The sequence below is a fragment of the Sycon ciliatum genome, chromosome 1 (assembly GCF_964019385.1).
Source record: "Sycon ciliatum chromosome 1, ocSycCili1.1, whole genome shotgun sequence".
In the NCBI taxonomy this organism is placed as follows: Eukaryota; Metazoa; Porifera; class Calcarea; order Leucosolenida; family Sycettidae; genus Sycon; species Sycon ciliatum.
Window position 1 is genome coordinate 92,959,407 of NC_088643.1, and position 27,145 is coordinate 92,986,551.

Consider the following 27,145-nt stretch of genomic DNA (forward strand, 5'->3'; position numbering starts at 1 on the left):
AATCTAGCGCTTTTGAATTTGATAAAATAGTTAAAAAAAATAAGCATGAGTGATCGATTGGTCAAGATAGATACTCGTTTCACCCCTAGTTATAATACTACATGTACTTGCACCGGTACAAACACAGGAGTATCTCTCGATAGGCTCCCGCAGCCTTTGCCTTAGGTCAATCCTTTTTAAATAAACAAGTATACCAATCAATCAATCAAAATCTACAACGAGAGAAAGGCTGTGACTATAGTATGAGTATGATGAGGCCGGGGATAAAGTTGCTGAGAGAATGCCGTTACGAATCTTGAACAGTGGCGATTTGGATCATGATCATCTTGAGTCACGACTCGCATTGTTCATGATCACTTTGAGTGCCGCGGAGCCAACTCAGGCAGGGTTTATCGTGCCGGTTTTGTGCGTTGGTCGTCTGGCTGCGGGGTCAAGAGCCGCAGGCGGAGAAGCAAGTGTGCCCAGTACAGTAGCAGTAAATATTCCAACTGTCACAGCCCGGAGGAAAAAAACGCACACATTCTACTTTCTCTGTATCCTTATCTGCATGCAGTTAAGAACAGCAGACTCACTCTCGGTATGACTATCGGCCAAGTCTAGCAGATGCAGAAACTGAATGGGATATGTCATACCTACACAGTGTTCTTGTCTCCAGTCACTGAGGCTCTATAGACGAGTGGACCAACCAGTGGCTGGACCAACGACAGGCGAAATGCAACTGGGTCCACGTCCTTTGTGACTTTACACCATTTGCAAACTTGCTTGGCCAATCGATTTTTGTCTTATTCACTTCTCCAGAGCACGGCATATATTATAGGCAATCAGCGAGAATTATCCAAATCCGCCTAGCCGTTCTGGAGTTATACTGATTTGAAGTGCCACTCAGTTGAGAAGAGAAAACTATAGCAGCAAACTTGGCCATTACGTTTGAAAGTCAGGCACTTCACCACTTAACAATGCGCTCTGGACCGACCCACTCCACATGCACATCACCACCATAGTGAGGACAATCCCGTTGAGCTTTGATCTTGTCAGACCCTTCAGGCGGCTGCTGTTTTGTTCCGCCAGAGCTCCTTGATAGAGGTAGTAGACAATGAATGATTGCGGTGAATGAACGATGTCATGAAGGGCAAAACCGGTGCAATTCTGCACGTTCTACATAGAAATGTGGCATGCCCTAGGAAACTGAGGCCGCGGTGAGGTGATACAGAGGCGTCGAACACGGCACTGCCACTACGGTATTGACCGTACCACTTTTTGCCCCAGGTACCCCATGAATTAGTAAAATACATTCATCTGGGCTCCAATTTTTCAAAATTCCGGCTCAGCCACCACTCCGCCACGAGTAAATTATACTTAAGATGGCTGACCGTACCACACTAAAATACTTTCCGACGCCCCTGTCAGATAACAGTTCTAACAAAGGTGATAAGGTCAACCCGCACTGCCGGGGCATGGCATGCAGCACTACTAGGAAATGCTAGAAACAGTGCAGGAAAGCAATCAACACTGAGACAGTGAAAGATGCTACTAGTACTACAAAGTAGGAACTTTGCCAGACATGCATAGGAAAAGGAATACCCCACTTGAAGTTCATCCACCGTCCGTAGAGGGATCAATTTGCCGAAAGCAAAGAGCGGAATACACAGACAGAAGAACGAGCTGTTGTTTTTCGTAACTCTGAGTTTCACAAACTGAATCGATCATCAGACGAAAATAGATACTGACCCTGCCTTGAGAGTACTGCTATATACAGCAACAACAAAAGAACTCCAAATCAAATCCGGCCAACTACCGCCCAGTGTCTCTTCTCTCGATCCTCTTCAAGGTAATGGAAGGCATCGTCAACTCGCAGGTGGTCAACCATCTTGAGCGGAACCGACTGCTTCCTGACAGCCAGTATGGATTCCGTAGAGGCAAGGGAACTGCTGATGTCCTGACAGCCCTGCAGAACGAATGGGCCCAGGCTGTTGCAAACGGTGGATCTGCTCAAGTGATAGCCGTGGATATAACTGGCGCGTTCGATCGTGTGTCGCACACCGGTCTCCTGTACACGGCAGAACGGGATGGCATCAGGGGTACACTACTGACTTGGCTTCAGGACTACCTACATAGCCGCCAACTGAAAGTTGTGGTCAGCGGTTAAGCTTCATCTGCTCAGCCTATCACCGCGGGAGTACCTCAGGGAAGTATCCTCGGGCCGACTCTATTTCTTATCTACGTCAGCGACATCGACCAATGTCTTACCCCCGGAACGTGCCTTAGCTCCTTTGCTGATGACACCATGCTATACAGCCTGTTGCAACCAGGAACTGCTGCTCCCCACAATGCCTCCTTACAAGATACCCTACATGGCCTTCAAGAGTGGGGTGAGCGGTGGCGGGTGACATTTGAGCCATCCAAGTCACAGCAGCTACTGTGCACACGATCCTTGGACCCAGCCACTCCAGGCATCTCATTTGGTGGTGTCGGCATTGCCCAGGCATCAACACTGAAACTGTTGGGTATATTGTTCGACTCAAAGCTCTCGTTTCGCCAGCACATCAGCAGCATGGCGGTGAGAGCAAGTCAACGTCTTGGGCTTTTGCGCCGAGCCGCGCGGATACTTGACACCAATGGCCGTCTGAGTGTCTACCGAGGATTCATTTGCCCTATGCTGGAGTATGCTCCACTGGTCTGGATGTCTGCTGCCCCGACCCATCTGGCCAGGCTCGACCGATTCAGCGGAAGGCAATGGCCATCATAGGACCAGATGTGCTCCTCCAGAGTCTGGCTGCACGACGCACTCTCTCTGGGCTGTGCTACATGTACAAGCTGCAGTGCATCGAAAGCCCACAACAGCTGACCAACATTGTCCCACCAGCTGCATCCACTGTGGTTCGTCCACGAACCCGACACACGCATGCGGTGACCCATCCTCACCAGCTCCTCAATACCCTACCACCAGCTGCACCAGAGTACATCAGGCGGTCCTTCCCGTTTGCCCACATCAGTTTGTGGAATCAACTGCCACCCTCCCTGTTCCAGCCACCAATGTCCCTGCAACGGCTGCACCGCTTCAAGGCAGCTGCATGGAAGCACTTGCTACACACTGACTGGCTGTGGGCTACAGACCACCTCTGAAAGCCACTGCTGCACACACCTGCGACGAAGTTGCCAGCCACTCTGGTCTAGATTTGCCCTGCCGTATCACTCGAGAGCTATCCACACATCTCTCAATCTCCCCCTTTTTTCCACTATTATTATTTCCTTCTTGTTTGTTTTGTCTTATTTTTTCCATTTTTTTGTCTTTAGTCACTTTCTTATGTTGGCTCATTATAAACTTATGATTAATTTTGATGCATACATGGCACTGTGACGCCGAGACCCATGGTCGGCAGAGTCCATGTATTTCATCAGCACAGCTATTAACTGGCATTGTGGATAGCGCCTACCCAGTCCAATGTACTTTTTGTCTCTTAACATGATTTGTAGGTTTGTGTTCTCTTTAAAAAAAAAAAAATCTGTACCATGAATATGACAAGCCCAGCGTAACAATTACCATGTGATATGTAGCACGATATGGAGCGTGTGAGAAAGTGTTAGTTATCTGTGCATTGCTACACAACATATTCTCGTGGAATTAGGTAACAAAGCTGGCAATTGATGTTATTTCGCGTAGCTGCAGAGAGAAAGTGTTAGTTTTCTGTTTTAAGCCAAGCTCGAAATTCACCACAAAAAAAGTTCTCAAAATCCTCCTCCGAAAACCCCGCATGCTCCCATCTTCCACCCTTTATGCCCTTGCTGACACTACCCCTTTGTCTAAAAGACGTAATTCACATCTTGTCACCCTTATCCATTCTCTCAAACTTAATCTGTGTCCACCTCACCTCCACTGTTTCAACTGGTTCTCTTCCCGTAGCACAAGAAACTCCCTTTCCCTTCCGAAACCTAAGTCCTCCTTTCTACTTCACTCTCCCTTTTTCACTGCGTACTCTGCGTGGCTGGCACTTCCCCAAGAAGCTAAGGACCTTTCTTCCCTCCGCCGTTTTAAGAGCCTTGTCGCGCTTTGACTTTGATTTTGTGTTTCTAATTTTGTTGCAATCACTGCCTATCCATGCCGGTTTCTTTTTTCTTCTCCTCCCCTTCTCCCTTCCTTGCCGTGGTTGGCTAACACCCTCTCTCTTTATATTGGCTGGTGTTCTCACTGTGCTATGAGATGCTGTAATAAATAAATAAATAAAGCGATATCCTCTTAGAATCAGGTGACACCATTAAACAAGTAATATTTGTTCTCATGGCGGCACTTCGACACAAGCTCGGATTGCTTACTGAGGCATCTGGACTTATCTGCACGGGCGATGAAGAGCTTCTCCGTGAGGCAGAATGTTATTTCTATCGCATATGAGCTTCATCAGCGGAATTCAGTGCCGCGGGGAATTGTCGTCATCAAAATGATTATTCAATCAACAAGAAATATTCTAGGAAAGGGTTTTCTCCCCACACTGGAGCTCGTGGTTTTTCCGCCAACTTACTTGACTTGACTGGCTCATGACTGCCATACAGAGCACCCGAGAAGTCCATCGAACCTTAGACTCGGCAAACCTGCAAGAAAGCACAAAGCACCACTCCCTGCTCAATACACAGTGTTTCGGGGTAAGTCCCCCCCCCCCCCCCCCCAGCAGTTGAGCTTGAGTAGGCTGAGGAAGATTATGGAAGAGTATGCCAAAAGAGCACCACTAACATAGCGGGAGCTCCAGTGCAGTGTCGGGAGCAAACTAACCCTTTCCTAACAAATCATCGCCGAAGTCGCCACCACTAATTCATAGAATTACAGTATACTGCGGTGGAAAAATAAGAATGCGCTTTGATACACCTCCATCCACAAGAGGCCTACAACAAAATTAATGGCGAGCATAGAAACATAGCAGCGTGTGTGAACAACAGCTTTCTCGGTGTATTGCTAAAGACAATTTCGGGTTGGAAAAGAAGCAAGCAGTGGGACAGAAGTTACAGACGTATTCGTTAGAGTCAATACTGAAATTGTAGACCGGCCGGCTGAGATCTTGAACAGTCAGACGTACGCGATTTAGCACCGTCACTGAAAAGAAGTACATGTACGGAGACAGTCCACGACATGATGAAAGTGAGCTTGAGCACTGCTCGGAGCCTCCATGGCACTAACCAAACAGCCTTCCAACCTGGAAGCCTCGCTTCTTGGTAATCAGTAATAACGCCAAAGAGGGGAAGGTAAGCGCCATTGAGCCGAAAAAGGCTACATTCAAGGCTCCACGGAATTAAATGCTGCATGGAGCTGTTCATCAAGCTGGGTAAAGTCCGTGCTCGAATCACCGTCAACGCAGCTGATGCGCCAACGGTTACTGGCCCTACATTCTGGCCACGTCCAACCTATGCTCGACCATGGGTGTTTGAACAGAACCCCCGGCGCTCCCAGGGCAATGACAAGAATCCCCGCGGCAACAGCAAGGATGACAGCAATACACAGCAGGGTCACCCCACCAGCAACTTGGCCTCTGAGGGATCCCTGGCAACAACAACCACTTCTGACGGACCAAACAGCACGGAGGGTGAGGAAGGTTCCCAGACTGAAACCACTTCAGCTGAGACCTCACTTCCATCTGTCACTCCAAGCAAGGCACCGAGCCTCAAGAGGGACAGGGACGACGACTCCCCTCACAGTGCAGCTCCTGATCACAAGAAGAGTGCCCCAGTCTCCTCACAATGACCGTCTCAACTGCTCTGAGCCTCAACATCGGATTTTTGAATATCTGTAGCCTGCGCTACAAGCTGCATGCACTGGACAGCCTTGCCCACCAGCACAACTGGGACGTCATTGGCATTGCCGAGACCTGGCTGGATAGTACAATCTCGGATGGCGAAATTTGTATTCCCGGCTACAGTGTTGTTGGCTGTGACCGGCCCGACCGCCAGGGTGGGGGCACATGCCTCTACTACAGGACATCACTCCCAGTTACCTATCGTTCGGATCTGCATAATAGCCACCTGGAGGCTACCTGGATAGCTATTGGCGGAGGGCAACGCCGGCACCTCGTTGGCTGCCTCTATCGCCCACCGAATGCAACTGCTGATTTCTGGGGCCACCTGGACTCAGTCCTCCACAATGCTGCCACAATCACACCATCAATGACACTGGTGGGTGACTTCAATATCAATCTTGCTCAAGGCATGATCATTCGTCCTCACCAGCGCTTCTTGGACCTTATCGGATCATATGGGCTCCAAAACTACGTCCAGTCTGCCACCCGAGTCACACCCCGATGTCCGGATGGAACACTGCTGGATTTAGTGCTCTCCACCATGGGTACTATAAGTCACTGCAAAGTTGTACCCTGCACGATCAGCGATCACTTTCTTGTGCATGCAAGTCTGTCTCTACCCTCCTCGCAACACCCACTGCAGCAGAAATTAGTCACCCCCAAGAACCAAGTTCGATTGGTCCACACCATCGACATTGAGTCTTTTCGCGAAGACATTGCTGCATCAGACTTGGGTGAGTTCCATCCCCAATCCACGATAGATGAGATGTGGGCACATTGGCACACCCAGTTTATGGCCGTCCTGGATAGGCATGCGCCAATGGTACAGACTCACCGGCGCTCCCATCCCACCCAGCCATGGTCAGACAGAGAACTATACCAATTACACCAGCGCAAAACACGGCTCCATAGGCGATGGCTCCGCAACAAAGCAGATACTGCCCTTTATGCGCAGTTCAAGCAAGCTATGTCGGACGCTTCGACGGCGTATCGACGGAAAAGAAATGCGTACTTCTCAAGGCAATGCCAAGACAGTGCTCAAAACCCTCGGAGGATGTGGAGTATTATCAACGCCGTGACAGGGCGAAGAAAACCAAACCAGACGCCGACATGCAGTGCAGACTCTATTTCCGATGCGTTCCATAAAATCGTAACAGACTCTACACGACCACCTCATCTTGAAATCCCCAGTGGCCCCCATGACCGGAACGGTATCCAGTGTTTCCAGTGCCCAGATGTAGCCACAGTATTGAAACTGCTTTGCAGGATTAATCCCCGGAAGGCAACGGGGAGTGATGGCATACCAGGGCTGCTCCTGAAGAGCTGTGCCGATCTTCTTGCACCCTCCCTCTGTGAAATATTTAGTGTCTCGTTATTTACAGGCGTCGTTCCCTCAGCTTTCAAGACGGCATTGGTGAGACCACTGTACAAATCCGGCGATCCCTCAGTACCAACCAACTACCGTCCGGTGTCCCTTCTACCGATTGTGTCTAAGTTGCTGGAGAAGTTGGTTCAGCGACAACTGGCAGACTTGATTCAGGCGAATAATGTGCTGCCCGTCACACAGTATGCCTTTAGAGCCAGGCACTCCACCGAACAGGCCCTTGTCGTACTCACAGATGGTCTGCTTGCTGCTAAGGACCAGAAGCTCCACACGGGTGCATGCTTTCTGGACATGTCGAAAGCTTTCGACAAAGTGCGTCACCATGTCCTGATACAGGATCTGTTTGAGGTTGGCGTAGCTGGCAGGGCATTGTCATGGATTGCCAGCTATCTCAGCATCCGACAGCAGTATGTCCGATTTGGCACCCTCCAAAGTGGCATGAAGCCGTGTACATGTGGTGTTCCACAGGGCTCAGTGCTTGGCCCCCTGCTGTTCAGTGTCTATACCCGGGATGTCCCATCGGTTGTAGAGCCAGCAAAGTCAATCCAATTTGCTGACGACATTGAGATTCAATTCAGCCACATGTCAACGGATGTCATCTCAGCTAATCTCTCCACAGCAGTCACAAAGCTCAGTGACTGGCTACGTCAACGTGGCCTCATTCTCAACGAGACAAAGAGTCATCTCCTAGCAGTGTATGCCGGACGCAAACAGCCAACACCACCGATCAAAGTCACCTGCGACAGAACACCCCTCCCAGAAGCCTCCTCAGTCAAGTATCTCGGAGTGACCGTGGACAGCACTTTGACATTCAAGGAGCACATTGACAAAGTGGCAGCTAAGATGGCTCAGAAAATCGGGGCACTCTGGCGCGCACGCCGCTGCCTCAGTGAAGCTGCAAGGGCACGGTACGTGACCTCCGTAGTACTGCCAGACGCCCTATACGCCTCGCCCTCTTTCAGTGGCTCACTGTCGAGTGCTGAGACCAGGAGGCTGCAGGTTCTGCTGAATCGAGCAGTCCGCACTGTCTACGGTGTGCCCACGCGACACTCAGCTGAACCTTTGCTGACCCGGCTGGGAGTTTTCCAGGTGTCAGAGCACTTCCACCAGAACACCTTAGCTCTTGTGTGGAAGAGCCTACACGGTGAGACATCGCAGTCCGTCACAGAACTAATGACTCCACAAATGACCAGAGAAACCCGCCTTCAGCAGCAGGACGGACTCAGTCTTCCAGTTGCAAGAACAAACGCTGGCAAGTCGAGGTACGCCTTCAACGCTACAGGTAAATGGAACAGATTACCTGGAGACGTCCGCTCCAGCACAACTCTGGAGACCTTCAAAGCTGCAGCAGTACCCTACGCAATTGCCCGTTGACTACATGGAACCGTAGCAAATGCCATGTTTGACAATGGATCCGATTTCCAGCTGACTATCATTTCCAGTGCATACACACTTTTTTCTTTCCTTCTTTTTTTCTCTCTCTGTCTTTTTTTCTCTTCCCTCTTAAGATCTTCGCTACCTTGTCATTGGGAAGAAATTCCCGTTTGGATTTTGCGAAGTAAAACAAAGTTAAAAAAAAAAAAAAAAAAAATGGAGTGGCTAAGGACGATGACGGGAAGACCATTGGCATTGGATAGTACGGTTGAACCCACATTTCAACGACGCAAAGCAACCACCACCCAGCTTGGAAGGCTCAAGTTTATCAAGGTTGAGATATGAAGGGGAAGCTTCACGAGGACGAATTGAAACAACCCGGACACCGCCAGATATCTTACAGTACTGTACTTTGTTGAAGACAATGATCATCATGATGATCATGATCATGATGATCATGATCATCATGATGATCATGATCATGATGATGAACATACTACGTGACAAGCACCTACAATAACATGAATGTATTGGCTATCTGTATCACACGATTATCTTTTCGTCGTGTTGTTCATGATGGCTCTTTAGATGTGCAGTCTGAACTCAGATGGTGAGCCAAGGAAATGTCTTAGCTATTACGATCATTATTACGATCAAATAGAGGAGACGGTCCAAGAGCAGTGGGGCACAATCAGCGTGCATTGTCTGTAGTATACATTGTACATGTTATTGCAGCGCTCAAGCTTACTTTCATGCTGTGGGCTGATGTCTCGGTGCTCCTGGTCACTCCGAGGTTCTGTGCTAGATCACGCACGTCTGACTCAGGTTAAAAATCCGGTCTACAATGTAGTTGGTGGACTCAGGGTTAACACATAACTTGTGCCCATTGCTTTCCTCTTTTTGATCTTTTTAATATTTCCGTGGCTCGCCATCTGAGTCACCATTGTGGGTTTTGAGCCTGGGTGTAATAAGAACTTGGAATGTGTGACTACGATGTAGAGGACTCGGTGTCACCACCGTGTGGCAGAGTGTTGCTGCCGCGTGGGAGCTCACGCTGGCTACTCCAGTCCAGGCCAGCAAGAAGTCCATGGAGCATCTCACTCTCAATCTGGATGATAGTGTGGTCTATTTTCTCAGCTCTGTGCCCTCAGTTTGCGGCTGCAGTCTAGACGTGGGGATGATACCACTGGAAACTGAAACCACTGGAAAGCTGAAACTGCCAGAAGAAGCGAAGGCCACCCAGGAAGATGCTGAGAAATACTGCATCTCAGCTCAGGGAGTCCTAGTCTTGAGCAGTACGAACTCGTACTGTGCTGCGTGTGCCTGTAACACACAAAGTCACATGCATGCAGTATCTGGTGATTGAAAAGTTCGTTTTACGCTCTTTCGCCGTTGGGTGAAACCACAGGCGTATTCACTCTTCAGCCTACATCATGACATGATGTAGATCTACCTAGCGAATATTAATAGTCGACTAGCGCACTTGTAAATGCCGTACCTGCCGTCAAAATACCGTGAAAATAATTTTCGTTTTATGCTCTTTCGGCGCGTTGGGTGAAACCACAAGAATTATTTGTGAATATTGCAGGCGTTACTTACTTCACTCTTCAGCCTACATGACATGTACCTAGTACCTAGCAACTAACGACGTAAATGCCGTACCTGCCGTCAAAATTGTGAAAATTATTTTGACGGCAACTCGACAGATCCATGAATGGCATGCGAGTGTTGCTGTAACACTGCATGCACGTGAACTGCAGAGCTTCGGACAGTCGGTAGATCTACGCGGTGTGTGTGCGTTGAAGAAACATGATCTGCATGCTGAGATTGCCAACGCTGAGCATGAGACGCGTTGTCTGAGATCATCTTGCTCGGTAGATCTACGCGGTACGATCGATAGTGCCATGGCATCGCTGCTATTAATTATTTTTTCGCTTTATTTGCTTCTTTCTTCTCTTATTCAGATAGTGTCCGCATAGAGTTTTCTTCCTGATATCATGATCCTGTGTTACGGTGTGTAGCAGCTGGGTTCCAGAGGAAATACTTCAACGGAACTGCATGCTGTTTTGCATCTAATTTTGATGTGAATCGCTCGCTACTGGCTGTCACACCCACCTGCTCACGTACTGAGACTCGGGGATCGGCACTTGGTGCTAGCGATGAGCATGAAAGTGTCTGTCCATGATGGGCTTGCTGGTCCGTGCTTACAACACTTGGTGGTTCTACTGTGCATCTTCTCGCAGTGCACATTGGGACAAGGTGCGGGTTCGTTCTGTTCGTTCTTTGGAAATAAATCACCGTCTCCGCAACCCGGATTGCAGAACTGTACGTGGTATAGGGACAGTTCGTGCTGTGTGAATGAGGAGATCAACTCACTATTTAGTCAAGTACAAGTGCCAGCTAACTCCAATGGACATTGTCGCAATTACATCACATACTTGATGTGTTACGTGTGCGATCCCAGGCAAAGTAACTTCTATGCACAGGAACGTCTGACTGTGTGTGAAGATTTTTGCAATGATCTACTGAGTGCATGCCAAGATGCTAGACTACAAGGAGTACGTTTGGGAACACGTTATGGCATTAATGGAAGTGCTTACTGCGCTGACCGCCGATTCCAAGTTTCCAATGTGAAAGAAAATTGCTTTACGCTAGAAGAGAGCAAGAGAACATTGGTTGCCAGCAGTTCATTGTTGAAACCAAGTATTCTGTTAGTCCTGCTGCTACCATTGATTTTGGTATTGAGTGGATCATTCAGTATGACTGGTAATGCCGGTCAGAGGATGACATCATTCCTGTTGGTTGCTATGGTAGTACTGTTGGTGATCTGCAGTCCCAGCAGTGGTCTGGTTGATGACCGTACAGTGAAGGCAATGGCAAAGTCACTTGAACAGGACCTTACAGGTGTGGTCGGTGGTGCTATGAAACCTGGCGAGCTGCAACGCCTGTATGACACTTCACACAGCAGCACTAAACAGCTGAACGGAACCGCCATCGTGCAGGGAATAGCACAGCAAATGCAGGGTCTCTTGGACGACTTGAATTTTGCCGTGGGTCGCCTTGCACAGGTGGTAGTGACTGCACGCCGAATACAGACTCCAACCACTACACCAACTGCGGGTACTGCGACGACGGCTAAACTGGATGTGAACAATTTACCAAGTTCAGTATTTCTAGATGCTGATTCACGGTTTGATACGGGCTCAAGCCAGCTCAGTCTCCAATACAACAGGTAAGCAGAGGCCGCTAGGCTTGTTTAAGCTCAGAATATGACAATACATGTACAGTCAGTATCGCCTATAGTGTTGGTGTTTGATTTTGAGCATTTTATCACTATCACTATGACCGATACTGCATGCAATGTATGCGAGTGGGGTGTCAAACGACTCAGTACGCCATGCCCATACGCACTGCATAGCTGGCTACAGCTCATGTCACACAACATCAGCATTTCCTCACGATGGAGGCTTATTTGGCAACTTGTACAAGCAGAACTCACCAAACAACACTGGACAAGTTAGTTCTTCACGAAGAAGTAACACCCTGTTCTCCTCTGACACCACTTGATTTTACATCAATCACTACAATCGATGCAAAAATAATGTCATAAAGGTCTTTTGAACTATGAATTTGATCACTATAGGCGATATATTACTATAGGCGATTATTACTATACGCGATAACTGTGTATACTTAGTTATGGCAAATGAAAATGAATTTGAGAAATTGATCACTATATCCTGTATATTACTATAGCCGCCAACAAAAAAACCTTATAGGCGATGCGTACTGTACTTGTTTGTAGTCTTTAGGCCACTGGGTTTGCGCATTGAATTCTTCTGCCACTGGTACAATTCTGCGCTAAAACTGCTTGTTTTAATACTTCTCAAACGTAAAAATGCTACTTGTCCACAGTGATATCAATATAATGAATACCACATCTATCGAACCATTCACCAATAGCCATTAAGCGAAATACCGAAAGCTATCAGTAGGTGGCTAACCAATTTTTCAGCCGACCAAGGCGCGTTCCAGGAAGCTGCACCGATATACTATAAAGCCCTCAGAAATATTGAGTATACGGAAAGGATAGAGTACATGGAAGAGACAAAGACACAAGCAAGACAAAGAAATGCCGGTAGTCTAGTGCCATTTGGTACTCCCCGCGGTAGCCACAGACATTGACAAAGATTCCTGCGACTTGTTGAAACACAATTCCCGTCTGATCCAGGCAACACAATATTTTCAACCGCAACGCAGTCAAAGTGAGTTACAGCTACTAGTATATGCTAAACATGTCTTGCAATGGCCAAGTTTCACAACAACTCAGTGAAACGCAAGAGTCGAAATGACGACAACTAGCCCCAAAAAGAGGCTGCAACTGCAGAGACGAAACTCATTGCCCAATGGACGGCAACTGCCAAATCAGATCTATCGTGTAAGATGCGACCACCGAAGACTCCAAGTAACCTGAGAAGACGAACGGAAAGACTACATCGGACATGCTAACCACTTGATGTAGCTCAGGCCTACACGAGTATACTCGTATTGCGAAAAATATCGGTGGTCAAAAGCCCCTTTCTTTCCGATTTTGTTCAAATTTTCAGGGTTGAAGCATATTGAGGGAAAGCTGTTAATCCCAAACTTTTGCTAGTGTGTAATGAATCCTTCTCTATATTTAGGGCCTGTGAAAGCCACACCCATGCGTTCGCATTTATGTTGCGAAATAAGAGAAAACCTACCTTTACAAACAGGAGTTCGCTTTTCATTTGTTTCTTTGAGGCAGGCTGGTATTAAATTATGATTTATGATATAAGTGCATTTCAATTCTTTTTCTGGAATTCAGGACCACTATAATCACACACTGTTGAGGCAAATACACTGGAATTGATTACGAGAGACGACAATTTCTTCGCATATTTCTGTAAACAGTGGATAAACGAATCCTATTACCTAACATCATTTTGACATACTTGTAGCTTTCTGATACTGACTTAGTGAAATGTAAATACAGCTGTAGCAAGAAAAACTCAATCATTTTCGGACCAATTTTACAAAATGTAAATTGCTAAGCATTTTGGCACCATATCGAATCGGGGTTCGGAATGCCAGTTTTGTCTCCTCACACAGAAGCCTGTACTTTCAACCAGTGTATTTTGCTGATAAATCTACCCTCATGCTTCATTGTGCACTGCTTATGCCTGATATTTTAAGAGGTTTGTTGACGAACAGAATTATTTGGTTTCTTCTGAACCTTGCAGCACATATTTGCAACACATCAATTTTGATCAGAGCGTTGTCAAGATACCCGAGTCAGTGAATCGGGATAGTGATAGTGTATACCAAGCTATTCAATACAGTGCAGCCATCGATCGGGACCTGAAAGCTCTACAACAACGCCACAATGTCAGGTGAGTCAGGGTATTGAGCTTCTAAAATGCCGTATTCCCAGCACTCACACTTGGGAGAACGAGAAAGGTTGGGAAGACTTGCGGTAGTATTGGGGGAACACCTCAGAAGAGGGACAGAGAGACCATGGGCTGCTTGATGAATGCTTAGTAAGCGGGTGCGACTGCGGGTGCTAGTGGAAGTGCGAGCATGAGACACTGTACATATGCGGCTACCGTAGCAACCTCAGGGACCTCACATGATAAACAACAACAAAAACAAGAACAACAACAACATTGAGAAAGATCCAGGGGGTGCTGATTGAGTACTGTCACTTCTGCTCTTGGTGGAATGAAGTATACTATAGAAAGTGGTAAACTTGCCCTGCACTGCAACTGCATGCGTGTGTTTCTTCACACTTGCACCTCTCGCCATGTCTTATGTGTATGTTACGGTTTTTGCCGTGTTGTTTCTGACTACCGTACTCTTCTTTGCGCTATTCTATCACTTGTCTCCTGTATAAACTTCACTGTGCGTGTTTATTTTATTTTTGCCTGTATTACATCTGAGGGGAAGGCATGGAAAGTACTTGTAGAAAGTTTGAAAATGTTGATTTTGAGGCTGAGCCTGAACGTTGTTTCCTTCTGGAGTGTCATTGCATTGTTATCTCCAAGAAAACGATCAATTTCTTGGTATGACTTTCATGAGGTGGTTCATGTGAAACGTTTTGATATGTTATGGCAATCATTCCAAATTTTATTATCCATATTTTGTTGATTACTACGTCCAATGTCCGCTTCGCTGATTCTGCTGATTGCTACAATAAAGTTATTGTCTCCGTGCCGCTTATTCGTTTGATATCTGTTTAGGTGGACATACTTTGGATCCGAAACTGGCATGTTTCGCAACTACCCAGCATCAGAGTGGGCAAGAAACTTTGCTGGATTTCATGTTGATTATGACCCACGCACACGACCATGGTACTTGGCTGCTTCTTCTGGTCCCAAAACCATTGGAATATTCCTGGACTGTAGTGCTTCAATGGAAGATTTTAACAGGTGAGGTTGCCCGCGCAAATTACCATTGGGGGGGGGGGGATGTTTTTTATCTGATGGCGTGTGTGTGTGTGTGTGTGTGTGTGTGTGTGTGTGAACGTGGCGAGTGGATCCAGTCCATCTCGGATGCCATTGTTGCACGGCGCTTACGCCTTGAAATGACAGCCAAGTCAGTGTGTTGTGCGATCTGTGAGCGACTCTTCGCCAGTGAAAGCGGACTTCAGCGGCACAAATGCAGGGAAGAGCGACTGAAGCCGATCCATGAACAGGCCGGTGCTGTGTTGTGCGAAACGTGCCATCGTTGGTTTGCTAGCCGAGGTGGATTTGCTGTGCACAGCTCCTCTCCCAGCCTTGGTGACGCTCCAGTTCCAGAGATAGCTGCACCTCGCCCACCTGATTGCAGCCAATGTCAGTACCACTGCCACACCTGTGACCGCTGTTTCCGGAGCAAAGCTGGGCACCGCCGGCACAACTGCAACCGCAGAACATGCAGCTCTGGCTCCGAGCGCCGCACCATCCCATGCCTGACCTGCTCTCGGAAGTTCACACGTCTCCAGTACCTGGCTCAACACAAATGCAAGAAGTAACTCTGCCCTCCTTGCCTCTCTGAGGCACTGCATCACCTTTAGGTGGCAGTTTCAAGGTTTCAAGGTTCAAGGTGTGTGTGTGTGTGTGTGTGTGTGTGTGCGCGCGCGTGTGCGTGGCGGGGTGGTCATGGGTGGGTGTATGTTCCTGGGTGTGTGTGTGTGTGTGCGCGCGTGCATGTGTGTATGTGTATGATTGTGTGTGTGTGTATGTCTGTGTTTCTGTGCATTTGTGTGTGTGTGTGTATGTGTTCATTAACTGTAAATTTCAGTACACCATACCATTATTGTTTTACCCTCAGTACGGAGTGGGGAGGCCCTTGTATACTTTGCAACGGTAGACCTGTGTTCCGCACTATGAACTAAGATGCACTGTTGACCAGCTCATGTTGCTGCTGTATTTCTGTTGTCTGACATCTTGAGCCTATCCTGGCCTGATGCATTGATAGTGCACAACTACAGTCCTGTACTGTATACTAGTCAACCCAAAGCAGGAGAGTGATGCGAATCAACTGCATGTCAGGTATTGGCCGGTACGGAACGGAGAGCGGCTGATTTAGCTCTGACAGTAAATGCCGCGGCCATGCTAAGCTATGTGCATTGTGAGTTGACTCTTTTGCCTCACGAATTCAGTGTACCCTCTGCTTTAGATGGAGCATTGCTGTGGCAACTGTGCAGCAGATCATCAACTCTCTGACTGAGGATGACCAGTTCAATATCATCTGTGCGAAGGGCTCTTATTACAATCTGAATGCACAATTTCATGAAGCTGAGCCCAGGTTTCTTAGCTGCAAGTCAAATGGAATGTTGGCAGCTACCTCCTCTAATCGTGCCCAGGCATTGCAGGCACTTGCAGGGGAAAGTCCCTTTGGCGGTAGCAAATCTCATCTGTAAGTTGTATTGCTTCCAAGCAGATCAACTTGATTATACTTTATATGAAATATAGGGAGCCAATAAAGAGCCAGCACGTTTCAGCACTTGGTCAAGTCTGGAAGGTCCCACTTTGTTTAATTGAGATGTTTCCAGTGTTGTGAAATACTGTTGTCATCCACTTGTCCACATGTTCAGTGTAGCCCATTGTTCAGTGTAGTGATGAAGTTCTAGTGAGTGGAAAAAAGGTGCACTCGTGTCGAACTAGCATGAACTCAGAGGAGTCGACCAATAAAGAGGCATCCACTTGCATGCATAAAGAAAGAGCTCTACAAAGCTCTTGGTAATTCTCAGCCTCAGATTGCGAGTGACCAGTTGACCAATGCTCGTCTCACACTTGTGAAAACATGAGCCGGAGAAAGGTCTCCACTCATTTCAGCGCTGCCCCAACCGGCCTTGTTTGAGAGAAGGTCTCTAAAGTTGGATGGATTTCACTTTAGGTAGTGCATCTTACACATGTCTTTACTCTTCCTGTTCATTGCATGCTGTGCAGGAGTGCCCTGAACATGTTACTGGCTCTCTTTCCATCATTAGCACCGACTGGTGACTGTCAGAATATACTGGTGTTTATCACTGACGGCAAGGACTTGGAACCAGATCACTACGACGAGGTGTGTTCTGATGATGAAGGTAACAGCGGTGGCTGTAACATCAGCCGATTGGAATTTGGCCCACTGCTAGCTGCTGTAAAGAAGGCCCACGCGAGCAGCAAGGTGAGTCTCTCTCTCTCTCTCTCTCTCTCTCTCTCTCTCTCTCTCTCTCTCATCATGGACCTTTCTGGTTTTGGGCTTTGACTAATGAGTCGGATAGTTGACCTGCGTCATCTGTGCCTGCTGAAAAGTCCTGGCTGTTCACTGATCAGCCCTAGTGCGTTGGCACGGCAACGAGCAAGGTGTTTGGATTTCTGGCGTATATTGATCTCATCAATATACTATATATAGCAGTGATAAAAGGTTGAGAGAGACAGACAGACAGACAGAGAAACAGACAGAGAGGCAGACAGAGAGACAGATAGAGAGAGACATACAAACAAACAGAAAGCGAGAGAGAGCGAGAGAGAGCGCGCGCGCGAGAGAGAGAGAGAGAGAGAGAGAGAGAGAGAGAGAGAGAGAGAGAGAGAGAGAGAGAGAGAGAGAGAGAGAGAGAGAGAGAGAGAGAGAGAGAGAGAGAGAGAGAGAAACTACCGTATCTTCGGCTATACTGGCCGATGCGCTTAGTAGTTTGCGAGACGCAAATTTCACCCATTTTGATAACTCGGATACTGAGCCAGTAATAAATGTAAAAAAAGAGAAGAAACACATGAGAACGAGTTATGCAGCAACTATACACGACTGTAACAAGATGATAAACGATCAGAACGTGTGATAATAGGGCACAGAACTGACAGGCTACTGAGACATTCAGCGACCCGAGACCTAGCTCCAACACATCTCCAATTGTAGTCAGACCGCATTGTTATGTTATTAACTGGTCTCGTCATCGTCCTGTAACAGTCGGCATTCTTTGTTGCCGCGGGACTTAGCTTGTGCACATTTTCGCTGCGCTCACCTTCCCCTCTTCGGTCCTACGTAACCATGAATCTTCCAAGTTGGAAGGCTGTTGGTTTGCGCACTGGCGATGTGTTGGAGCTAGGTCTCGGGTCGCTGAATGTCTCAGTAGCCTGTCAGTTTTGTGCCGTATTATCGCACGTTCTGACCGTTTATCATCTTGTTACAGTCGTGGATAGTTGCTGCATAACTCGTTCTCATGTGTTTCTTCTCTTTTTTTACATTTTGATAACATCCACACAAAATCCCTGAAATGATGTGGGGCATATTTCAGACAGGCGGTAATAAAAGACCGGCGCTAGTTTCAGAAAATACGGTATATGACCACCTGGATGGCCATGTCTCTGCTTTGTTTCATCCGCTAGATGACTGATCTCCCGAACTGAAAAAAACTGGTAGACACGAAAGGAAAGGAATGTCTTGCGAAAGTGCAAGCAACGCGGTTTCTTTCCGGTATGTGTATGTCATGTGTGGGCATACAGCACATGCCAGCATGTTTGGACTTGTCCTCAATATTCATTTCTTTAGCAAATGGTTAGGACACTCATCTTTGTTCATTCTTGTAGAGTGCACCACAGACTCGATGGCTTTAGTTCTGTTTGTTTCGTCCCAGACCCGCTTGAATGTAGTGGGAATCGAGACTGGCAACCAAGGGTCGGAATTACCAGGAAGAATGGCATGTGAACACGACGGACTGTACCTGCGGCTCCCGTCAACAGACAACATCCGCCATCAGATGTCACCGTATTTCAGCTACTTATCGCGCCTGACTTTGGCGGATGAAAGCAAGGCCGGTCACCTGACGTCTCCCTATGTCGACGCTACCGGTCTGGGTCGAATTGTCACAATATCTCGCTCTGTCTATAATCCTTACGATGTCAACGAGTAAGTGAGAGAAGGCAGAGAGAAGGGGGGGGGGATAGTGGGAGAGAGAGAGAGAGAGAGAGAGAGAGAGAGAGAGAGAGAGAGAGAGAGAGAGAGAGAGAGAGAGAGAGAGAGAGAGGATGGGAGTAGCTACAAGTGAGAGTGATATGCCTTCTTGGTTTATTGTATCTACCCGTAAGACATGTTAATGGTGCCTGGCCAATGCTGTCGCAATGCCTTTCATTATTTCAACTCTCATGTCATCCGGTTGTATGTTTGCAATGTCTATCACTTAAGGTTACTTGGTGTGGTTGGAGTGGATGCGGTGCTAGATGACTTGGAGAACTCACTGCTTGATGATCAGTTTGGCTTGTCATATGCCTTTCTAATGGATCTGGATGCAAGAGTTATCATTCATCCCAGACTAAAGCCAAGCTCCAGTGTAAGCGACCCACACACCCACACGTGATTGCATCAAGAAGAACTGTAGTCTATTTCTTGGTTTACTGTACTGGTGCTGTAGGCAACGCTCACTATTGCCATAGTAGTGGGCCTTGCCTAGACTATTGCATCTTCGAACAGCAGAATTCAACTGTTGCCTGTTCCGTAGAAGACTTGGAAAACTCTTTCTTGTCTTTGGCTGTATGTTGAAATGTGTGTAAGTGTGCCCATGTCCTAGCCTGACTTACTTGAGGAGTTCAGGGGTCTGGCATGCGATTGACAAGCCTGGCAAGATACATACTGTCATGTTGACCATTTGCGGGACTGCTTGCTTGGTTGAAGACAGCCTGCAGCCCCAAAGACTTCAACGTAGTGTTTGCCTCGGTCTCATGTAGCACGGCAAAGACTTCAGTTTTACCACCTACGTACGAGCCACAGTGTACGTCTTGGATTTGGAAGGAGAGGTTTGGGTCATGTCGGGCTGGATGAAGGTGGGCAGTGGAAGTTACAGAAGTGGCTGTGCTGCTGGTATGTGTGTGTGTGGGGGGGTGTCTTGTTGGGCAAGTTTGCTTTGAATGTGCCATTCCTTGGCTGAGTGTAAACGTGAGCATAGTGGTTGGAGCACTGGGCACGGCAACTTCCATCAGGCGAAAGAATCTGGTTGCTGAAAAGTCCGTTTTTTATGCTCAGCAATGAGAAACGAAACTTTGCGTTGCTCTCCATTGGCATTGGTGCGGAGTGTTGCTTGGTGCTCTTTGCGTCTTTGATCTTGTTGCTACTGTATGCAGCTGGTGGACAATCCAGTGTACCCGCACATATCTGATGTGGAGACATACAATGATCTTCCACGAGAGATGGCCCCCCTTGGTGTGGTTCTAACGGTGAGTGGGTCATGCAAGTGTACTTGTGTACAGCATAAAACATCCCTGACTTTGCCATTTCTTTCATTGCTACATGCTGTACTGATATCAGCTATGTGTGTGGTCCGTGCCACCATTCGACCTTGATTGATACTGGTGTTGAAATTTGCTCTCTCCCACAGTTGCAGTTGGATTTTGGGAGTTGGTGTGTGTAAGTGTGTGTGTAAAGAAAATTAAGCTGGCTGAGGAGTACATCGGCAGCGTGGGAGACTGCAAGTTTGTTGTATAAAGGCATGCGCTGATGAGCCCACAAAGGACGAAACAGTTCTGTCCAGGCGCGTACGCAGGGGGGTTTCCCGTTGCCCGGAAACCCCCCAAATGTTCCGAACGAGCAACGTTTTTGGGCATATTTTGGTAGGGCACACGATTGATCTGGCAAGAATGTAAAACTTCAACAGATCGTAACTCAGTCAAATCTGGCTTAAATCCAACAATCCAAATATCCGGGTTGAATAGAAAACTCTGAGCTGTCGGTTGAAACAATTTGCGGCGCGCTGCGAGCAATGTCTCTTGAGATAAATTGTTCGTAAGTTGAGCCGCGATCTCACAATTTCAAAAGCGCGCAGTGCGACTCGAGTATCAAGAATTTGAGACTTTCCGTCACGCTGACTTGCTCAAATTTGCAGGGGCTTCACTTGTGATATTTTCAAGAGTACACAGCAAACAAATCAAAACTCTGCGATCAAGAAAAACGAAATCGCTGGAGCAGGACGCGTTTGGGCCTTTGGCCCAGTTTGAGGCATTTTTTCGCACCGTCGCTGCACTCTACCGCTAGCGCTATAGCATATAGCGCTGGATATGTGCATGGCTGTACTGTTTCCTGGCTATCATGTTCGACCTCATTCTCTCCCTGGTACCTTCCAGGAAGCCTAAGATAATGAAGATTGAGTGAGTAGAACTGAAGTTATGATCCAAAGAACACGAAAAAATGCACAATTTTGAAAATTTCCTAGGGCTCTTTAGAAAGGGTTAAAACGAGTCATTGTTTGTGATTCGGTTGGAAACCCCCCCTAGAGGTGACCCTGCGTACGCGCCTGCTGTCCATAGATAGAGTAAAGGCATGGCTTGTGTAGGATTAACCCTTTATTGGCTGGCCTATACATTGATCGAACACCGATGTTCGATGGGGTAGACATTTTGAAATTATCGTAACTTGGTCAAATCTCGGTCTTTCGTAGAGATCGAAATATGTAGGTCGAAGAGAAAACTCTCAGCTGTCTCCTCAAACAATTTTCAAAGCGATACAAAGAGCGGTTCTTGAGTTATGACACTCGTAATGTTGGTCCCGGGAAATTTGCGCTCAGAGCGCGATGCGTGGGTCAACGGCCGGGATTTTCCCTGCTTACGTCATCTGTTGACAAGACTACACTGATTCAACTTCCGAAGCAGGTTCCCGGGAGTCTCACGAAAAAGTTTGAGTTTGATACGAGCAACAGGAGTGAAATGGTGGATAGAGATAGATCTCGAGCGTGGGCCCAGCGCTGGTGGGCCTTCCCTGGCTTGCAGCGCTGGGCCAGTGCATCCCGTGGAGTCGAGTGTACGCTCATTGCGCTCCTCTCGCCAAGGCCTTTCCAGGATGCCCAAGATCGTGGAGTTTGTCCAATGCAAACTAAAGTTACGTCCAACATAGGTATAGGTTTGGCGATTGCGTGGGCTTGTTTGTATTTTAATCGGCCAATAAAGGGTTAATCCACAGAAAGAGCGTAAGCATTGCTTGCATTGAAGTATAGTTGAGGTGCAGGCACTGCGCTATCACTCATGTCGCTTACCGGTAGTATTTTTTCAATTATTTACTTTCTCTCTCTCTCTCTCTCTCTCTCTCACACACACACACACACACACACACACACACACACACACACACACACACACACACACACACACACACACACACTTGCAGTCTATGTTGGCACAGCGTACAGGCAGCCGTGAGGTTACAGGTCCTCGCTTCCAGCGACGTGGTGCACTCGAAGACGGTGTCATCTGGAAAGAGAACGTCAAGTTCACATACTTCTACTCGGCAGTGCCAGCCAGTCAGTATTCGTTTGCGTTTGTACTGACTGACAGTGATAGTGTACAGGTACAGCTGAACAGGGACAGTTACTCTACTCAACAACAGCAGTCTGCTAGTTACTACCATGAGATTGGGGAATACAACTCAACGATAAGAAATTTGATCGGTTACACAACTGAAGACAATGGCTACCGAGGCATAGCAATCGCAAGGGATGCATGTGTCTTCAAGTTGGCCTCACGGTGTTTCTGCGACCCTACTGACTACTTGCTATCGGACCTACCCAACATTACTACTATACACTCCTATTTCAACAGGGACAGCCGCAATCTAACATGCAACTCTGGTGGTCTGTTCGAGCCGACCGTTAGGTTAGGATTGCTCCTGTGTGTGTGTGTGTGTGTGTGTGTGTGTGTGTGTGTGTTTGTTTGCATGTGTACGTGTGTGTGTTCATGTGCAAGGCGCAGAATACACTGTTGTGTGCGAGGAGTTGTAGTAGCTTATGGCCATATAAAAGTAACAATATACTCTTATAAACCGATACAGGCAGTATACTGGCAAGCCTAATACACAGCCTGGGATACTCTGACCTGCTCTTAGCCTAATACACAGTCTGGGATACTCTGACCTGCTCTTAGCCTAATACACAGCCTGGGATACTCTGACCTGCTCTTAGCCTAATACACAGTCTGGGATACTCTGACCTGCTCTTAGCCTAATACACAGCCTGGGATACTCTGACCTGCTCTTAGCCTAATACACAGCCTGGGATACTCTGACCTGCTGTTAGCCTAATACACAGTCTGGGATACTCTGACCTGCTCTTAGCCTAATACACAGTCTGGGATACTCTGACCTGCTCTTAGCCTAATACACAGTCTGGGATACTCTGACCTGCTCTTAGCCTAATACACAGTCTGGGATACTCTGACCTGCTCTTAGCCTAATACACCGCCTGGGATACTCTGACCTGCTCTTAGCCTAAGACACAGTCTGGGATACTCTGACCTGCTCTTAGCCTAATACACAGCCTGGGATACTCTGACCTGCTCTTAGCCTAATACACCGCCTGGGATACTCTGACCTGCTCTTAGCCTAATACACCGCCTGGGATACTCTGACCTGCTCTTAGCCTAATACACCGCCTGGGATACTCTGACCTGCTCTTAGCCTAATACACAGCCTGGGATACTCTGACCTGCTCTTAGCCTAATACACAGCCTGGGATACTCTGACCTGCTCTTAGCCTAAGACACAGTCTGGGATACTCTGACCTGCTCTTAGCCTAATACACAGCCTGGGATACTCTGACCTGCTCTTAGCCTAAGACACAGTCTGGGATACTCTGACCTGCTCTTATTGCTACTTCCAAGTATCTATTTCTATTCTTGTTTTGCTAATCAGAGAAACCGTCTGGCTGACTCAAGCAATTCAAGACGTATGGATGAACCGCACGTCTGCTCTCCAATCTCATGTTGCCTGGACTTTCTTTGGTGCTTCTAATGGCGTGTTTCGCACCTACCCTGGATCCCGGTCTTCCAAGAAGTTTGATCCAACACAGTACGTATGTTTTCACGGCATCCTACCTTTTTCCTTACTTAAAACGTGTTACGTCCTTCAAGATTTTAAAACGTGTTAATTGTCGCTATAGAGTGTTATAACCGCAATCAATAAGACACGCTGAATCAAACTTTACATTTACATCTCAGTAACGTCTTGGCAGTAATGTTATGAGGAAGTTGGTTGCTCCTCACTCTAGAACTCGCGCTTTTCCTGCTGACCTGACTTGACACTTGAAAAGCATGAGCTCCAGTGTGGGGAGCAACCAACATTCTCCATTATAATTGTGACAGTAATATTGTGACATGTTGTGGCAAAGAATTCTGAGAATGGCACACTGTCTGACATTGTTTTTGTGTTTCTACTCCCTTCCCCACCCTCCACTACCGTTCTACCAGGAGACCATGGTTCTATGAGACACTAAGCAACAGGCCGTCAATCTACACCGTATCATCAGTCTATCTCGATCCGTTGGGTGTCGGCAAAGTGTTGACCGTGTCCCGCACTATCTTCCACAACAAACATACTAATATAGCCTCATCGTGTTCTTCCCCAACTGGCCGTTCTGCCAACTGTGCGTGTAGTAGTCATGCTGAGTGTGCATCGGAATACTGCTACAACTTAGCATGCAGCAATCCATCGGTATGTACATCTAATACTGCGGGTTTGTTCTTTACTTGTTTTAATGACATGCACTAAGGGTTACAAAGAATACATGCTTGGAACAGTGGGTAAAATCCAGACAGTAAGGCCAATGCCTTTTTTAAGGACTCGGACGGTGAGTTCTAAATGTTATGCCTTTTTTTAGTAAATTGTTTAGAAGTACACTATGATCAATGGCAATCTGAGACCACTTTATTTGGCTGCCCCTGTGCTGCCGACCCGGTATACCCTGGTATATGCAGTTAGCCGTGTCAAGTTGGCCACTCTGATAAAGTGACCATCTGTCCCAGCCACCTACAAGTAAGAGTGAAGGCCGTCGTTCCAAGTACAGTACGGATCGGCTATAGGGTTGGTGTTTGATTTTCGTGAAAATATCACTACAGGCGATATGCCTGACACATGCGTGTATGGTGTCATTCGAATCAGTGCAGCGTGCAGAAGCGTGCTGTGCATATGACTGTGCAGTACACGCAGTGCAGAGCTACTTCGTGTGGAAACAAAAACTTCATAACTTTTGACATGAGTTTTCAAGGAGTTGCTGTGCTCAACAAATGTGTTCTTTTGGAAGAGAAACACTTCAACACATTCAATCGACATATCAACGATATCTACAGGATCGATTAGTGGGAGTAGAGTCTCAGTCTGGGTCGCCATCGCTCGACTCATCACCGCTGAAACCGCTCCAAGTGGCAGGTCGTTCGACGCGTGATGTCGTATGTCACAGAGAAGCTTCTCCGCGTCCCTGATCGTCTTCGCTGTTACCTGAATGCCTTCTCCAACATCTCGGCGGAGACCACGGTAGCGCTTCAGCGCTGGTACTCATTACTGCCTCCGCTCTCGCTCGAGGATGCCCCGGAACAACAAGCACAGCCAACGCCAAATATTTCGAATTTCCTCCGAGGGATATCATAGTTGTACCAGCGCTTCCTGACTGCCGCGATCAGATCTCGCCATGTACGATGTATAATTTTTTATGATCATCACTATAGCCCGAAGTAGTGGTTGCGACCTCGGCGATGATTTGTAAGAAAAGGGTTTGCTCCCCACACCGGAGCTCGCGCTATTCCGCCGACTTTACTTGACACTTGACTGACTCACGACTGCCATCCAGAGCACACGAGAAGTCCATCGAACCTTCGACTCGGCAAACCTGCAAGAAAGCACCACTCCCTGCTCAATACACAGTGTTTCGGGGAATTCACCCCTCATCAGTTGAGCTTGAGTAGGCTGAGGAAGATTGTGCCTGAAGAGCACCACTTATATAGTGCTCTCCAGGCACAACCATCACCAGGGATACAAACTTACAGAGACGCTCCGTTTTCAGCGCGACAAACACCTCGTGAGCACCAGATAGCAGCGTGAGTCAGTGTCGCTCCTGGACGGTGAGACAGACGTCGAGGACCCTCGGTCATTCGCAACGCTGTCACCTCCAAACCAACTAGTCGCAAGCCCGCGCTGGGCACAACAGTACGAAGTAGTGGTTGCGACCTCGGCGATGATTTGTAAGAAAAGGGTTTGCTCCCCACACCGGAGCTCGCGCTATTCCGCCGACTTTACTTGACACTTGACTGACTCACGACTGCCATCCAGAGCACACGAGAAGTCCATCGAACCTTCGACTCGGCAAACCTGCAAGAAAGCACCACTCCCTGCTCAATACACAGTGTTTCGGGGAATTCACCCCTCATCAGTTGAGCTTGAGTAGGCTGAGGAAGATTGTGCCTGAAGAGCACCACTTATATAGTGCTCTCCAGGCACAACCATCACCAGGGATACAAACTTACAGAGACGCTCCGTTTTCAGCGCGACAAACACCTCGTGAGCACCAGATAGCAGCGTGAGTCAGTGTCAGGGAGTGGTGCTTTCTTGCAGGTTTGCCGAGTCGAAGGTTCGATGGACTTCTCGTGTGCTCTGGATGGCAGTCGTGAGTCAGTCAAGTGTCAAGTAAAGTCGGCGGAATAGCGCGAGCTCCGGTGTGGGGAGCAAACCCTTTTCTTACAAATCATCGCCGAGGTCGCAACCACTACTTCGTACTGTTGTGCCCAGCGCGGGCTTGCGACTAGTTGGTTTGGAGGTGACAGCGTTGCGAATGACCGAGGGTCCTCGACGTCTGTCTCACCGTCCAGGAGCGACACTGACTCACGCTGCTATCTGGTGTTCACGAGGTGTTTGTCGCGCTGAAAACGGAGCGTCTCTGTAAGTTTGTATCCCTGGTGATGGTTGTGCCTGGAGAGCACTATATAAGTGGTGCTCTTCAGGCACAATCTTCCTCAGCCTACTCAAGCTCAACTGATGAGGGGTGAATTCCCCGAAACACTGTGTATTGAGCAGGGAGTGGTGCTTTCTTGCAGGTTTGCCGAGTCGAAGGTTCGATGGACTTCTCGTGTGCTCTGGATGGCAGTCGTGAGTCAGTCAAGTGTCAAGTAAAGTCGGCGGAATAGCGCGAGCTCCGGTGTGGGGAGCAAACCCTTTTCTTACAAATCACTATAGCCGATGAAAAATGTATGCAATAGAATCATTTTGACAAAGAAATCGTATCATTATAGCCGATATATTACTATAGCCAATTATTACTATAGCCGATCCGATATGTATAGAAAGGGGTGGTTTACGAAAATGAATTTGAGAATACGATCACTATAAG

The 27,145-nt window shown here is 47.7% G+C and overlaps 1 protein-coding gene across 1 annotated transcript in view; it reads left to right on the plus strand.

Annotated features, from left to right (window-relative positions):
* Positions 1-10,514: 10,514 nt before the first annotated feature.
* Positions 10,515-27,145, plus strand: part of LOC135806548 (voltage-dependent calcium channel subunit alpha-2/delta-2-like) — a 28,632-nt gene continuing 12,001 nt past the window's right edge. Inside the window, exons 1-11 of the mRNA XM_065320746.1 lie at positions 10,515-11,767; positions 13,797-13,946; positions 14,793-14,981; positions 16,213-16,452; positions 16,986-17,205; positions 18,653-18,924; positions 19,201-19,345; positions 20,133-20,225; positions 22,165-22,649; positions 23,683-23,838; positions 24,237-24,480. Of these exons, the coding sequence (XP_065176818.1) occupies positions 10,695-11,767; positions 13,797-13,946; positions 14,793-14,981; positions 16,213-16,452; positions 16,986-17,205; positions 18,653-18,924; positions 19,201-19,345; positions 20,133-20,225; positions 22,165-22,649; positions 23,683-23,838; positions 24,237-24,480 (3,267 nt within the window). The 5' untranslated portion in view covers positions 10,515-10,694. The remainder of the gene's footprint in view (positions 11,768-13,796; positions 13,947-14,792; positions 14,982-16,212; positions 16,453-16,985; positions 17,206-18,652; positions 18,925-19,200; positions 19,346-20,132; positions 20,226-22,164; positions 22,650-23,682; positions 23,839-24,236; positions 24,481-27,145) is intronic.